This window comes from Diadema antillarum, unplaced genomic scaffold (genome assembly GCF_040938485.1).
Source record: "Diadema antillarum isolate AM-2024a unplaced genomic scaffold, OU_Dant_1.0 seq00001279_RagTag, whole genome shotgun sequence".
NCBI classification, from domain to species: domain Eukaryota; kingdom Metazoa; phylum Echinodermata; class Echinoidea; order Diadematoida; family Diadematidae; genus Diadema; species Diadema antillarum.
In genome coordinates this window covers 394,100-410,855 of record NW_027272059.1, presented here as the reverse complement: position 1 = coordinate 410,855, position 16,756 = coordinate 394,100, and the positions used below count along the sequence as shown (strand labels likewise).

The 16,756-nt window shown below is 38.5% G+C and overlaps 1 protein-coding gene and 1 non-coding gene across 2 annotated transcripts; both read left to right on the top strand.

The window, feature by feature from the left end:
• Positions 1-1,317: 1,317 nt before the first annotated feature.
• On the top strand, positions 1,318-16,688 carry LOC139745593 (uncharacterized). The gene is made up of 12 exons (XM_071655986.1): positions 1,318-1,368; positions 1,518-1,822; positions 3,900-3,971; positions 5,508-5,683; positions 6,624-6,727; positions 7,324-7,595; positions 8,781-8,940; positions 9,413-9,747; positions 10,207-10,625; positions 13,430-13,552; positions 14,473-14,549; positions 15,442-16,688. The coding sequence occupies exons 2-12, from the start codon at positions 1,727-1,729 to the stop codon at positions 15,660-15,662; spliced, it is 2,055 nt and encodes a 684-aa protein (XP_071512087.1). The 5' UTR covers positions 1,318-1,368; positions 1,518-1,726; the 3' UTR covers positions 15,663-16,688.
• Trnae-cuc (transfer RNA glutamic acid (anticodon CUC)) lies at positions 1,892-1,963 on the top strand. The gene has a single exon. It is a non-coding gene; the product is annotated as a tRNA-Glu (tRNA).
• Positions 16,689-16,756: the final 68 nt, after the last annotated feature.

The window sequence follows — 16,756 nt, the reverse complement described above, 5'->3', positions numbered from 1 at the left end:
AATGTACTCTTGAATGAATCCAATAAGGATTGGAACAATCATCTCCCAGCATTTCCACTGATTCCCACTGATCAGTTACTAGCCTTCCCCTTTAAGGTAAATGACATTAATTTTTTGCAAAACTCACTTTTTATGTTCCGCTTAATGGTCAGTTGCCATCTTCTTTCTACTCACTATTTCAATTAAACAAGGACATACATTCTTATCCAACAAGACAATCTGATAAGTTTCATTTATATGATCCCAAAACAGTGATGGCTCTGAAATCTGTCAGACACACCGGACCCGATGTTTGGAATTCTCTTCCTTCTGAAATTCGAAGTTTATAGTCCATGTATTCTTTTAGGAAAGCTGTAAAAACAATGTTGCTTTCTGGCCAGTAATTCCATTGTCATTGTTAATGTATTATACACGAAATTCTTTCGCAGAAATATCAACGCATTTAATTTATTATGTAATAATAATTATGTAACTGACCATATGACCTGTATCACTGTTCACTTGTACCTCGGTGAGAAAATATTTTGTCATGCCTTGCTAATCAGTGATACAGGTGATTTTATTTTGTATAAACCTTTAGTGAAAGCAGACAAACCTCTCCTTTCCCTTTCTCCTTTCAACTATCCTATCTCTATGCGAGTCGTTATTCCCCTTCCGATGTATATTATAATATTATGCTACGGGGGCTGCATGCCAATCAAGCTACGCTTATGCTGTAGCCTCTCTGTATTATTCATTGTTGTATGTTTTGTTGTACTCTTGCTGTACGTTGTACAAAGGCAATGAAGAAGAAAATGCAACTTATATTCATGTTTGTTATGAATGTGTATGTACAATGATGATACAGAAACCAATAAATCAAATCAAATCAAATCAAATCGTCGATCCCCCTTAAAAACTTAAAAAACTATTTGCAATGTGCATTTGTGTGGATTTGCTGTTGTCTTCACATTTTTGCAGTCACTTACTCCCCAAGATGACTGACAAGCAAAAAACAAAAACAAAAACAAAAATAGGCCCCTACTAAATGACAACAATGATAATAAAAAAGAGATTTAAGAAAAAAGCCAGACAAGTGAATTATATCCCTGAACCCCACCGCTATCCGCCATTGTGCACTCGGAGCTCATGGAGCAAAGCAGTTCACTGAAAAAAAAGATAAAAAAAAAAAAGAAGACTGCACGTTGAAGGTCAACTTCGCAATCTAAGGGGGGGGGGGGGAGGGGGTAGATTTATGCCATTTCGCTGCCTCAAAATAGGTAACTATATGGGCACGGTGCTGCATTGCAGCAGCGAAATAAAGGGACGCAAGCTGATGCTTTTTCCAGGCCTTCTCGCCACAACAATGGACCTGTAACTAATACTTCCGTAAGTGATATGCTGTTAATGACAGTGTACTTCATATCTTTAAGTAACCCAGATTTGGCTTCAAATTCTGATCTACGGAATATGCGCTTTTTAGAGCATATCTTGCACGGCTGATATATTTGGTTCTGTTTTCTTCTACCCACTTACAGTAAAGAAAGATTGTGCACACCGCCAACACAACAGTGAAACGCAGAACGTGCTGCGGTGTGAAGTACAATCGGCACTCGAGCATTATCAGGCCTGTGGCTGTACCCACGAAGGGGAACACACGAGCGACCTGCGCCCGACGGAAAGTCAGTTCCAGTGACCGCAAAAGTCATCCGTCTTTTCAGATATAGATTAGTGGTTTTCACGCAAGATGTCTGGAATCGAGCTGAAACCAGTCAAAAGTGGGGGGACAAATATCTTACTTCCCTTGGGTAAAACAAATATCGGAAGAGGAGCCTTTTTCAGTGTGAGTACAAATTCGGACATATCAGTTCATGTATGTATACCTATTTGTGCCCGAAGTAAATGTGTCGCATCCCATATGGTCTAGTGGTTAGGATCCGGCGCTCTCACCGCCGTGGCCCGGGTTCGATTCCCGGTGTGGGAACATGCATAATTTTTTTATTTATTTATATTTTGTAAGAGCACTGGACAGTACCACTGGTTTGACAAATATATAGTAGACGTAGACGTCTAACTAACTGATAGTGCAGTGGTGTATGTCTCCAGACTGCAATCACAAGTATTCACTGGCACTACATTAGTGGGGCCTACCCAGGTATAGATAATACAGAAATGAATGTTTTCATATGACGAGTGCAATGCCAATGTGCAATAATTTCAATGGACAGAATATGTCATGAGGTGAAAGATAGATCAAAGATTTCATCTTTTCACCTCATGAAATATTCTGTCCATTGCACAAATGAAAAACATTTATTGTTTGTTTTGTATAACGCCTAAAACAGATCCTTGTCATTTATGTTTTAGAAACAAGAGAATCTGAGATCGACAGAGTGCTCACTGAGCACTTTACGTTAGCGCGCTGTCGCATACACACTGTAAACGCAAGCATTTTACATGTGTACAGCAGGGCTGCCAACACTGGAAACTAGTTGAGAGTGAGACTCCCATATAGGCCAATGCTATAATTTTAGGAGTCAAAATGAGTGAGATCAATAGAAATGCATGCAAATGAAATAAAGTTTTAGCGTGAGAAAGGACCAAAATGAGTGAGTCTCACGCTCAATGCGTGAGAGTTGGCAGCCCTGGTGTACAGTAGTGTGCCGGGCTCTCAGCGTGTGTGCAATGGAGCAAATCGTAAAGATGTAAGATTGCACTGTATATGGAGCCACAATTGCACGAAGGATGACGTCAAAAACGGCAAAACGGGACAAATGATCAATAGCAAACAACCAATCAAATGACAAGGATCTATCTTGGTGTTAGGGTAGACCCTAACCTAAGGCCTAATATATTGTATTTTGAAATAGATAGGGTGAGAATGATGCAAGACTTGAGTTCCATATGTACCCCCTGCTATTAGTATTAAATGCACACTGTCTGTCCCCATTACTTGCCAAATGTGCATGCATCCATGCGTTAAATGCGTAAGCTACAAGGGTAGGTTTGTAGAGTGGTACCGGTATGGCAAAATTAGTGGGGAGTACATAAACACTCTTTCTTAGATTACCACCACCAGCTTACAAGTGAATTTCTGAAGTTGATAAAGCTCATCATAACAAACTAGCACTCACTAGTCTCATGATTTTTTGCCAAATTACACTTGTGCCACGAATTTCAGCTGCAAAAGGTGTACGGTACGTAAACGATCTTTCTTAGATTAAAATCACCACCAGCTTGTGAATTTCTTAAGCTGATAAAGCTCGTCATAGCATGCTAGTACTCTGTAGTCTAATGATTTTATGCCATTATACTTGTGCCTTGAATTTCAGCTGCAAAAGGTTTATGTAAAGTTTAAATTTCACATTCTCTTCCCCCAAAACAGAAGAAAATGGAACCAAAACTGTCTCATTAATAGTGAAATGGTAGGGCTGTACAATGTAATGTATGTCAGAGATTGATTTGTTTTACATTGATTTACATTTGATGTGTCGTGTTGTTTGTTTAGTTTTTTTGTTCCATTATTTGAATGACTGTACTGCTCTATCTAACTAAGTTTCAGCATTTTTAGAGACTGTTTCATCTTTCTGTGGAAGTTCTTTGGAATAAAAGAAAATGGTTTGATTTACAAAAACTGTAAGCCTAGTCATGCATATTTCTACAATTCTAGCTAAGTGCATTCCTCTATGTCTGATGAAATAAATAAATTGCCGGTACTAAAATAAAATGTATATATTCCATGGAACTCTTTATAACCTAACCTACATGTATCAAACAGTTGTGATCCACTCACCCAGAAATGTAGTTTGATTAAATAGGGATCAAATGTATTGACAGTGTCACAAGTTTCTAAGATGTTATGTTTAAGGCCTCGGCATTTCTTTTATTCCTCACTTGATTACTTTCTTTTTGATTTACAGATTGGAGACAAACGAGTGTCAAGGAATCATGCTGTTTTTGAGGTGGAAGATGGCAAAGTGAAAATAATGCCAGTAAGAACGCTTTTGCTCATGTCTTCCAACCACATTTTTTCTGATACCATCAATGTATGTATAAAATACAAACCATTCTCAAAATGTGAACCAAGTTGTACTTGTATACTAGAAGCATGGAAGGATTTGTAAGCAAACAGATTTTCCGTTTATGGATGTTGATAGTGATGTTTAGTACCCCAGTGTACAAACTAAAATGCACCATTTTGTGGAAGTACATGTATGTACCCAGGGTTACCAACAAGTGGAAGAAAGTTATTTGAAGTGCTTTGTGCAAAAAGATTATGTTGTGTTAGTAATCTTAACACAGCAGTAAATGGATGTTGATGCATCAAATAAATCCTGTAAAGTGATTTTTTTTTTCTCTCTCTCTCTCACTCTCATTACTAAACAGTGCAATGCTAATGCCCTGCCACTGTAGTGGCAGTATCTAGGGAGTACATGCATATGTGCATCTCAGCAGCAGCACTCGGCTGCAGCAGCACCAGTACCCTGGCACCATGCATTAATTTTTAGTTCATATGCAAAAATTCAAACATTTTTGGTCAAATTTGTGTATGAAATCGGTCTCTGTCTGAATATACTGGCTAAACTTATAATAACGTTTTACACTATATTATATAGTGTAAAACGTTTTATTGTTTTAAAAAAAAATTGTTTACTGTAATTATGTTAAACACGTCATAGCAGGGATGAATTAACATTGGGATCATTAGCCCCAATCACTAAACTTTGGCTGCTATGATAGCACTGTGTCACTGTGCTGCTATGATAGCACTGTGTCACTGTACTGTCAAGAGCACAATGTGTCACTTCACAATGCTGTAGCTGTGGGTACTGTATGATGATACCCCAGGGTTACAGCATGCTGAATCATTATAAGACATGGATTTGATTTCCCATATTCCATTTGAGATGCTTGCCAAAGTCCAAAGTACACATGATTCAGTCTCTGGCATCGAGAGACCCTGTAGCTATCAATAACTTTGGTAGGTCTTGTGCCTATACATGCAGTAGGATCTTTAAAATTGTTTGTTGAAATCTTCTGAAACACAGTGAGCTATACGACCACTTTTGTGTGCAATAATGACTTGTCTCTCATGTGCACAGTTTGTCTTTCTATGCAAAGATTTCTATGAGATGCAAAGATCACAGCTAAGACTTCCACATGTAGCCACTACAGTTGTCACACCCCATTTGCATGCCTGGCTAATAGTTCTGTGGCTACTACATGGGGTGAATACGGATAAAAGTTTGAGCAATATTAAACTATGTTCCACAGATTGAGTTTGCAAAATATTATTGTACATAATTATGACATACCATGTTTTAGCACCACCACATGTCTTCAGTGCAGTAGGTAGAAAGAAGACACTTGCATGTTGTCAAGCTCAGTGAGTACAATCATCGCTGGTTTTTCTAAACTTAGACAATTAGTGGTATCAGAGTGATAATAGTCACAAGGAGTAGAAGGGGAGGCTAATGGAAACAAGTAGTGTTAATACAGAGACCTCTTGTTGCTTTTGTATTTGACAGATTCACACAAATCCCACATTTTTTCGCCGGGAGGGTGGAAGTAAACTGGTACCACTCATTAAGGACAAGTGGCAGGATCTCAAGAACGGTGACCGCATCGCGCTGACGCCAGATGAACACATCTTTGAAATTGTCATTGATGAAAGACCGATAGTACAAGAAACCCAGAGTCCAAGGTTTGTGGAGTGGAACTGGATAATTCATACTAATTCATAAGATGTACCAAAATACCGGTAATGTGTATGTTTGTCATTGACTAGCGATGAGCAGGTCAATTCGTATATTCTTACAGCAGACTTTGCATTGGAGTGTCAGATATGCTTCTAAAAGGCTAACAGTCCACATAATAATCTCCTGTATTTGAATACTGTAAAACATGATATATTCGCGGCATGAATTTTTCGCGAATTGGTGCCGATGGCCTTTTTTGTGGCATGGAATTTTCGCAAACTGCCACCAGCATTCAATGCATGTAGTGTAGACAAGAACTTTCGCGTGCATTTTAATTTCGCGAATCTTGGCGCTCGCAAAATTCGCGAAATTAAAATGCACGCAAACATTCCTCGTTGTACAGTAGTCTTTTGTTTGCAGAAGATATGTGTAATTAACTAATGATGACTTGTTCAGTACATATTGAAATGTTCTTTCAATATCCCATTTGGATTTGATTATGCAACATTTGCTGTGTGATATTCTCAATTCAAACGAATAGAAGATATTCAGCAAGAAGCATGAAAGCAAGCATGATTGGCCAATATTTGCCAAGAATAAATCAAATTCCCTTTTAGTTTCATCTAGGCAGGAATATCGCTCCAGCTGACCTGTGCCAAAGAATCTTCAAATAATTTCCAATTTATGACCACACTGAGGTGTCATACTGATATGGTTCACAGAAGACTCCATTTCAAACTGATAAAATTTCAAACAGTTGGTATATTGAAATATCCTTGCTAATATTTTGTTCTTTCTTGGTAATGGCAAATGAAACAATATCAACTACTAGTACCCTATACGTTTAGATTATTAGAAGAGTACAGTAAATATGTGATCATTAAGGGTCATTGTGACAATGTAGCACTCGACATTCTCATCACTTTCTTTCTTTCTTTCTTTCAGACACACACTGGGCGACAGCTCACCCTTGAAGCTCTCTTCTCCACAGCAAAACAATGGAATACATGATGCAAGGAAAGAAAATGGCCAGAATGACCCCATTTCAGGTAAGTTCATTTGATAATCATCACTCATGCTAAACGTAATAATGTCAGTATGAAGTCTGTTCTGGTATCTGTGCAGTCTCATCAATAGTTTCCTATCAAAGGCACTGTTTAACAATGGTCCTAGTTTGAAAACACTAAGCAGCATGCATCCTTCATAGTACCATCATGTCTGATATTTTGTTTTAAAAAAAAAAAGGAAGCTATTAGAAATAAAGATGCAACTGAACATGAAAGAAAATTCTTTTCAAAAAAGTGAAAATCTATGAACTTGCAGATTTACCATATTTGACTTTATGGTCAACTATATTTACCTAGATCCAGTGCATTTATATAGTACTTTATACAAATTCACATCAATGAAACTGTGACACTTTGATGGGTTGAGATAATGCTACATATGTAGTAACATGATGAAATGTGTATAAGAACTAGAGCCAAATGTATTTTGCTCTATTCAAGCTCCGGAAAATGGAGAACAACAGTAGTTTGTTTTTCCATGTAAATGATTCTTCCAGAAATGTCATATTTGACAGTTACAGGTATTTTAACAGCCTTTAAGACTTACCAGGGAGAATTTCTGTGTTTATTAATTGTAGATGGTCGTCAAAAAGAGAACAATGATATCTCAACAAACGCTGAAGGAAGGAGCAAAAGCCCAATCCAGGAGGAGAAAATAGATGTGAAATCAGAAGAAGAGGGGAGAAATGGATCAAGTGATGCTGCAGCAGACAGGGAGCATGAGGAGGATGCTACCAGCAAGAAGGAAGATGAAGTGAAAAAAGTGGAGGAGGAGGAGGAGGAGGAGGAGGAAAAGAAGACAGATGTGGCAGTGGAAGAAGAGAAGGAAGATGACCATGCAGGCATTCAGGTAAAGAAATGCTGTTTTTCATTGTTCATGCCAGAGGCTTGCAAACTTTTCCAGGTGGTAAACATATAGATTTGTTGTGATGCTCTCATTTTAGGGCATCTGATTCTTGAGGAATACTGTCCCATATTATAATCTGAAGAGTTTTCTACAGTAAATACATCATTTTATATAGTACAGGTGCCTATGTGTATTCAGACATGTTTTGATATTTACCTCCACCAAGGAGGTTATGTTTTTGTTGGCATTGGTTTGTTTGTTTGTTTGTTTGTTTGTTTGTTTGTTTGTTTGTCTGTTTGTTTGTTTTTTAGCAAAATAACTCAAAAATTTGTGAGCAGATTTGGATGAAACTTACAGGAAAAGATGATAATGACACAAGAAACAGATGATTAAATTTTGGTAGTGATTCTGGAATTTTTATGAATTTTTGAAGGATTTTTTATCTTTTGGCAAATAGGGTCAATGAACTTTGGAGTTCAAGCTGCGCGTATTTGAGGTTTACGTACACGCACTAAAGCGCATGCTCTGCTCAAGGTGCCGCGCAGAAGGAGCTGATATGATGAGGTAAACACAAGGCTTCTTTATCATATTGAGCGATTTTCAGCATGTGTGTATGGGTGGAAATGAGCTGCTTGGTGGAGGTCTGCACTCTGAGTGCCTTCCTAGTTTTAATCCCTACCTCACAATCTGCAATCTTACAATTCCATAAGCATACAGTCTTATAATCTGATATACAACAGCACACATCATTGAACCAACAAATGCTTTTTCTTTTGTCATGCTTTACTAAACTGTGTCTAAGGTATGAAATACATTTCCCTGTTAACAGTGTCTTTTTGTAACAGTGTCTTTAATTCCTCTTTGGTGTAAGCCATGCAGAGTGTGTGTAAGCTGTACGGGCTCACAACGTCTCTTGAGGAATGCTACCATGAGTGTACAGTACTGTGCTTATTTCGGCTGTTTTGTAAATTTCACCAGTACAATTGTATTACCAAACAAAGGAGAATATGGCTTAAATTCTAAAGGATAAATCATTCAATATTGACCGCGATGATAGCAATAATGATATTGGCACACATTCATAGCAGACTGGCTTGGTCTCAGCTCAAGTAATATATTCCAGCATCCCCCTCAAGGACGGCAAGTGTTATGTAAATATCTATGTCTTTACCATATCTTCTGTGACAGAGAACTGCAGCTGGAACAGTGGTTATAGATGGAGGAAAAGAAGTTGCCTTGCCAGTCCAGAGAGACCGTAAACTTCCGTCATGGATGACGGCAATACAGAAAGCTGACAAAGAACCAGCACCAGCGAAGGTCAATAAGCAGCAGCCACCAGCCAGAGCAGGTAATGTACTGAAATGAAAGAATAGGATAAATGGAATACCCTTTTTAACCAGATTTTACGCTAGGTACTATGCTGCAATTTGTGTGAAGAATCAGAATATCATGAATTGCAGCATTTTGAGATAAAAATGCTCCCTCCCCCGGTCTAAGGACATGAAATTCTGTTTGTGGTTATTTTTTTCTTTTTAAATCGAAGAAGACATTTGTTTGAATTATGAATTTGCCCCTTGTAAATGTTGAGGTCATCCATGTTTCACGGCATTTCCTTGTGGCCATATGCTCAATAGACGAGTCAATAACTTTATTCAACAAAAGAATGATAGACTTGTAAGAAAATTTTATATTGGAAGGATAGTCATATGAAGGATAGATAGTCATTGGAAGGATAGAGTTATATTGGAAGGATAGTCATCTCGTTTAGGTGCCGAGTGAATTGAAGGTAAACTGTCTGTAATGTAATATATTACCTTCAGCACCTAAGGAGGCCAAGGCGTCAGACGCAGCGCAAAAGCGGGGAAGGGGAAGGCCAAAGGGAAACAGCAAGTCACAATCTCAAGTCACGAGGACACCAGCCAAGTCGAGGAGTCGAGTGCGGGATGACTCGGAGTATGATGAGGACTACTCCGAGGAGGAGCCCGCCCCCAAGAGGTCCAAGTCATCCAGGTCCCAGCGAGGGACCACCAAGGTGGCGTCCTACGCCGAGGACGACTACGATGACTTGGATGAGGAGTGGGTGGCATCTGACATGGATGACGATGGGAGTGATTGGGAGATGGACTCACAGTCACAGTCTCAGAAGAAGGGCAAGGTTAGATGCAGAACTCGTTGTATCAAGTAGTGATCAAGAAAGTAGAATGTGGTTTTTGGATGGGGCTTTCTGCTAGAGAAATACTCATTTTGGTAGGTTTTTAGAGATGAGAGGGAGCGAATGGTAAATGCAGTTTGGGATTCCTCTTTTAAGGTTCAGGTTGGTCTGTTTGATGACATCTCAGTTGAGTAGGTGTGATGATTTTTTGGGGGACCTTGTCTAATGATGATGATTACTTTGTGTTGGTTAGGTTCTTGATCAACTCACAAGTTGATTTATCCCCAAGATTAGTGCAATACTGTATGCACATGAAATGTATGTGATTGGTTTTCAGAATTCATTAATCAACATCTCTGGTGGATACAGTGGGTATGATACATTGGTGAAAGGTCAGGCAGATCATTGATATTTTCTGATTGTTTATTTGTTTGTTGTTGTTGGGTTTTTTTTTCATTCTAGGGAAGGAAGAAAACTAGGAACAGCCCCAGAGGTAAAGCGAGCAGTCCAAGGAAGCGTGGTCGTCCAAGAAAATACACTCACACCAGTGAGGAAGACTGGAGCGAGGAGGAACTCTATGTTCCCCGCCCAACAAAGCGACGAGCTTCATCTTCGTCAAACTCGCAGCCGGTGGCACAAACCAAGAGAAGGGGCAAACAGACTTACGCGGAGCATGACGTCAGCGAGGAAGAGTCGGAAGATGAAGTAGTGCCCCAGAGGAATCAGAGAACTAATACAAATAAGGGGAAGAAAACTGATGCCAAAAGGAAGGATCATGATGTCAGTGATGGAGATGAGGAGGATGATGCTGCAACAACTCAGAAGAAACAAACTGGAAAGAAAAAACTCAAGCGATGTCAATTTGGAAAACGTTGTTACAGGTAATTGGCTGTCATGTTTTGTTTTGTTTTGTGTGTGTGTGTGTGCGCGTGTGTGTGAGTGTTATTTTGTAATTCCTTGTATGGTAGATTACATATTAGCTGTCAAAGTATAAATCAAGTTTCAAACGTAAGAAAATGCATGAATTAATATGTTGTGGTCGTTAAATATTTAAGAGTAATGTGTACTGCCATGTACCTGCATTAAAGGACAAGTTCACCTTCATAGACATGTGGATTGAGTGAATGCAGCAATATTGATAGAACACGTCAGCAAGAGTTTGAGGAAAATTGGACAATCCGTTTAAAAGTTATGAATTTTTTAACTTTCTGCACAGTTACTGCTGGATGAGAAGACTACTACAGCTTGTGACGTCACATGTGTACAACGATATGAAGAAAGTATAAGGAAAATTCAAGATATTTTCACTTTTCTCGTATAATAAAAGACCATTTGACTTCCCTCTTTCAGAAGGCAAGGGGGAATAATATTACCCTTAACTCTTTATGTGCCGTGGTGGAAACCCCCTCTGTGCCACGTTATTTTGAGACACGAAGGTAGTCACTCTTTGAGAAAGAATTATGTTTTTCCAATTTGTATAACTTCTACAAATTTCTGTTAAGCTGGTCGTAATACTGAGCAAAGTTCAAGAGGAATGCCAAACTTTGCTTTGATATACATTGCATGACAAATCTATTTTCAATTTTTCTTTTGAATGACCAGTTGCTACATTTGTACCTTTCTGTAAAGGCATGACTTTCGCACATAAAACCGTGACAGAAACTTAGAGTGTACATGCAAATCTAGCTCGGAACACCGCTTGATAGTTGATCATCACATAGAATGCAAGCATAGAATGCAAGAGGAACAAAAGCGCGAGAAACGCTTTGATTGTACCGCGGGATTAGCGATTTATCGATCGGTTTTGGGGGCTTTGTGTGTTGAGCAGAATATGCGAAGTTGGCACGCCGTCGATTGAGTCGGACATGCGAACGTGGCACATTAACAGTTAACATATATGTCAGTGATGAGTCGAGGAAATGTGTACTTTTTCAAAAGTAAAATTTTGTGAAATTCTCTTTATATTTTCCTTATATCGTTGTACGCATGTGACATCATACACTCTAGTAATCTTCTCATCCAGCAGTGACTGTGCAGATATTTTTAAAAATTCATAAGTTTTGAACGGATTGTCTGATTTTCCCCAAACTTTCACTGATGTGTTCTACAAATACTGCTGCATTCACTCAATCCACATGTATCTGAAGGTGGACTTTTCCTTTAAGTGACACTTGAGAAAGGAGAGAATCATTATGATAGTACTTGGTATTTTCTAATAATTGTAGTAACAAGGTATCCAGAAAAGAGAATGTATGTGTAACTGTCAAAGATAGATAGTAATCACTACAACCTGTTTGAACAAAACCAAGTGTGAAAAGTATAATGATTCAATACTTAGTTTCCACTGGATCAAGATTTTAGTAGTTGGCAAATAAAGACAATCAGTAAGTATTCTTGTAATCTTTTTAGGCTTAGTTGTGAGCATACTTTGATAACTTGATGAGAGTATTCATAACAACTCTTGTCATAATGTCACTTCTTTTATGTCGAAAGAAGTTCTCTCTTAATTCACGTTTGCCAAAATTGACTACAGTCGAATATTCAGCATTAGTGATATCAATTGATGGTTTGTCAGGGGCTACATCAAGTTCAGTAGATGAGAATGGAAGGAAGGGAAGCAAAGCAGCATCAGCTGATAATGCTTTGATAGTGCTCATCCTCTTGGCATGCTCTTTCTTTTTATTTATTATCTAAGTTGTAGATAATGGGAACTAGCATCCTGATAAAGTTTGTCAAATTCTCTTGTAAACTGCCTGATAGTGAAATATGAAATGAAGTTTGTGTCATCAAACTTTGATATACAGTACTGTATTTTTCCTGATTGGCCTCTGACATTTTTCGTGAAAGGACAATGAAACAAAGGGTTATATTTACTTCTGTAGCCACTATTTTACTATTTTTGTCAAGCCCACCGGAGGTGCGGGGAGACTAAGGGATCGCCTGCGGCATCTGTCTGTCCGTCGTCCGTCCGTCTGCCGTCATCCGTCCGTCCGTCGTCCGTCCGTAACGCTTCAAAAACTTAAATAACTCTCTACTGAGGATGTTGATTTCAATCAAACTTGGAGGGAAGAGTGGTTATACAAAGTTGCACAATTTACAAAACATGAAGGTCACCTCAAGATCAAAGGTCACAGACAGCGGTCAACGAACTTTAGGGCCCAATGTTAAGTTTTTACGGCGCGTTTCGATTATGGCTCATAACTTTTGATCCCTATGTCCATTTGTGATCAAACTTGATGGTAAATGTCCCTTGGGGAGTTTAAGTTCATCACAAGGTCAAAGGTCACAGACAGGGGTCAACAAACTTTTAGGGCCCAATGTTAAGTTTTTATGGCGCGTTTCGATTATGGCTCATAACTTTTGATCCCTGTGTATGTCCGTTTGTGACCAAACTTGGCTGGTAAATGTCTCTTGGGGAGTAAGAGGTCACCACAAGCTCAAAGGTCATAGGTGGGGTCAATGAACTTCCGGAAGTCCGAAGTTAGAAAAACATTAATTTCTTCTATGCGAATGGGCGAAACACATTTTGGCACTTGCCTTGTTTAAACCACACACAGCCTCTAAAAGAGAATTGGTACAAACAGTGTAGCTTTTGTATGAGGTAGAGTCAGTTGACTCAGTAGCATACCAGGTGAGGACTCTACACAATGGTAAATATGCACACACATTTTCCTTTTGCCTTCAGAAAAAATCCAGTCCATTTTGCCGAATATTGCCATCCTGGTGACCCAGACTATGACGTGAACTCAGAAGAAGATGACGACGGTGATGACAGGCTGGAGTGTGAATATGGGACGTCCTGTTATAGGTTTGTATTCGCGTCAAAATACTGTACATATTGTATATGTAGTGGTACAGTGTACTCCCGTCATAGCAAACACAGTTATAACTAAATTCTTGTTACACCAAAGAAAAAATTCAGGTCCCAAACTTGTCATCTATATATCTTTGTATGTATAATTTACTGCTCGGCTATAACGAAATGTTGATACAGCAAAAGAAAACTCCCGGTCCTGAGGACTTCGTTATAACAGGAGTCCACTGTAGTAAGCTGGCTGCCTTGCCTCCTATCACCAATGATATCTCATTTGTTAATTGCATAAGTTTTGGTACTATTATACATGCTAACTTCCCAGCTCACTCTAAAAAAGTACACCTGAACTGCAAAAGTAGATTCTTGAATGGGCAAATGACATTATGTTCTCCAAACTTTTTAAATCTTATTCACGTGGCAGTGAAAGTAGGCGTTTTCACATCAGCCCGATAAAAATCCAAGCTCGAGATATTTTTCGCAGAAAATAGTCAGCAAAATAGCGCGCTATTTCGAAACATCGGGCTGATGTGAAAACGCCTAGTGAGTAAATGTGCACTGTTGAATTTCAACTTAATTGTACATTCTGTTTTGGTCAAATGGGAGCTTATGTAACACCAAAAGTATGTGAAGCCAAGTTGCTCTTCATCAGAATTGATTGTAGTTTCACAGGTGTTTGTGTGGATGTTTCTATTGAGTCAGTACAATATCCTTCCCTGTATGATACCAGGTGTTCGTGCTGTACAGTGCACTCCCGTTACAACGAAATGCTCGGGACCGCCAGTTTTCTTTCGTTATAACGAAATTTCGTTATAACCGTGTTTGTTGTAACGGGAGTGCACTGTATGTTAAATGCACTGCTCAATTGATTCACTGTTGCTAATCTTTGTTGTTTGGAATCACTCTTAATCATGCAGGAAAAGTGAGGAGCACAAGGAAATCTACAAACATACCAAACCTCCTGGAAGACCCAAGCGGGAGGCAACCAAGAGAGGTAAGATTTCTGGCCAAAAATGTACAAATTCTTAGGGGGAAAAAATTACCCGGACTAGATAAGATATTATTTGATACAAATATTGAAGGGATCAATCAAGGTCAAGACCTATAAAATCCCATATATGTTTAAAATCTACTTAAGTATTTTCCCTCTTGCTCCACCTTTTCTTTTTCATTAAATTTCATCCCTAGGAATTTCAGATTTTATATCTGAATGATTGAATTCTAGTTTCAAACCGCCAAAGATAAAGTGTAACAGATGCATGAATCCTTTGAATTTACTTCTAAGTTTGCTATTATTACCAGAGTTCTACCAATGAGCTACTTTGGTGTTTTGATAGGATCATGAATGGAACAATGTCATATATTTACCTGATTTGTCAAAATGCAAGTTGTTTTCCCAGACCTTTTGCAACTGATTACAATTAACCTTCAATATATAATCAAGAAGGATGATATACATGTTGTGAAGGAAAGCCTCAGTGATAACATTTTTCCATTGTAGACCCCCAAAAATTAGGTAAAGTCAACTCCAGTCGTAACACAGTTGTTGAAGACAGAGATTACTTTTGCAGGAAAACATGGCAGATAAGTATTTCCTGTGTATAAGCTGCATGATTGTATCTGATCAGTGCATTTGGTTGACTTAACAAAAATGAAGTATGAGCACTCGTCTACACAGGATCTTGGATATGATCTCTCTGTCAGCCATCTGAATTACTTTGCCCTATCAAAATAATGCAGTACACCAAGAAAGCAAAATGAACAATTTAACGTTTCTGCAGGTCATAGCTCGGTGTATCACGACAACTTCTTGTACTTTGTGTAAAAGATTTGTATTGCTCGGCTGTAGAAGATTGACAAATAAATGTGTTTGTCATCTTTGCCAGGTAAAAAGAGGGGTGACGATAGTAATGACGATGATGATGAGCCAAACACCTACGACTACAATGACAGCTTCATCGACGATGAGGACGAGATGCCATCACCTCGTGATAACATTTCGGATGATTCAGACTGGGGTCCCGATCAGGAGGATAGCCAAGACGTGCAAGACCTCATGAAAGAGGCCAAAGGCTTCATGAGGAACAAGAAGATGCACAAAACCTAGGACTGAATTCCTTCTTCTGTATCTTACACCAGGAAGTTTTCTCCTCCCCCTCAGGTGAATGTATTGTAATACACCCCTTTATCAATTTCATCCTATAATGTCTTCATTGAGCCCCTTCTGTTCACGCTCAATGATCATGCCGAGGCTTGTGAATTCAGCCAGACATCTGGTTTAGTCAATAATGTAACTTTTTATTAGTAGAGGATAACCTTTTCCTACTGTGAAAAAGAATGTGCTTGCAACAATTGTAAATATACCCTGATAGCTAAACCCCAGACCGAGTTGAGTGACATCTAGTATGATATATTGCCAGGAAAAATGCATGGTAATGGTATGCATTGTGGTTTTTATTAAATTAATGAGAAATGCACATTCTTTGACGTTAGTTCTGTATAAGAAATGACAATATATAATCAGCTAATATGTGATCCAAGAAGCACCCCTGAAAGTCTGTGAAACATCTTCAGTGTATCTGTGATAAATGATCCGAGGTTGTATCGCATGGATTATTTTAGCAAAACAGTATTGATTGACACTTTCAACTGAAGTTTGTGGAGGAAGTACACCATCTCTTTTATTATCATTGTACATGTACATTATTATTGTATATTGAACCTTTTCTATTGTGATATCAGTTTTTGCACTGAATTTTAAGACATACAGCACACATCACATCAACTGCGATATTGTTTTCATTTGAAAATGAGGAAGAATGCATCACATTTATTTCAACTGCCATTTTTTATGTATTTTAAAGTTGTGTTTTTATCTTGAAATAAGCTATTAGAGCTAAATGCGTTCACTCATATCAGAGTGCAATAGATTCATTAAGTGCTGTCCGGATGCAACTGTGCACTGTGTTCAAACACTGTAATATAGCTTCGTAGGGAAGCATCAAAATACCAAAAATATTTGGCAAACTTAATTCTTGAGGGTAGAGAGATGCACAATATTTTTGATCCACTTGAGATACACAAGGTGCAAACTCTCTCCCTGTAGTGTAATTGCCTCGGCTTTTTAAGGAACCCACCTGAAGGCTTGCATACAGTACTTAGTACCATATTCATTGTTTCTGATTGATGTTACAGTGTGTT

Bases quoted from the DNA above. Each gene is read 5' to 3' on its own strand.
- LOC139745593 (XM_071655986.1), top strand. From the start codon at position 1,727: ATGTCTGGAATCGAGCTGAAACCAGTCAAAAGTGGGGGGACAAATATC. The intron at 9,748-10,206 runs GTTAGATGCAGA...TTTTCATTCTAG, and splicing joins AGTCTCAGAAGAAGGGCAAG to GGAAGGAAGAAAACTAGGAA. The intron at 14,550-15,441 runs GTAAGATTTCTG...CATCTTTGCCAG, and splicing joins GCGGGAGGCAACCAAGAGAG to GTAAAAAGAGGGGTGACGAT.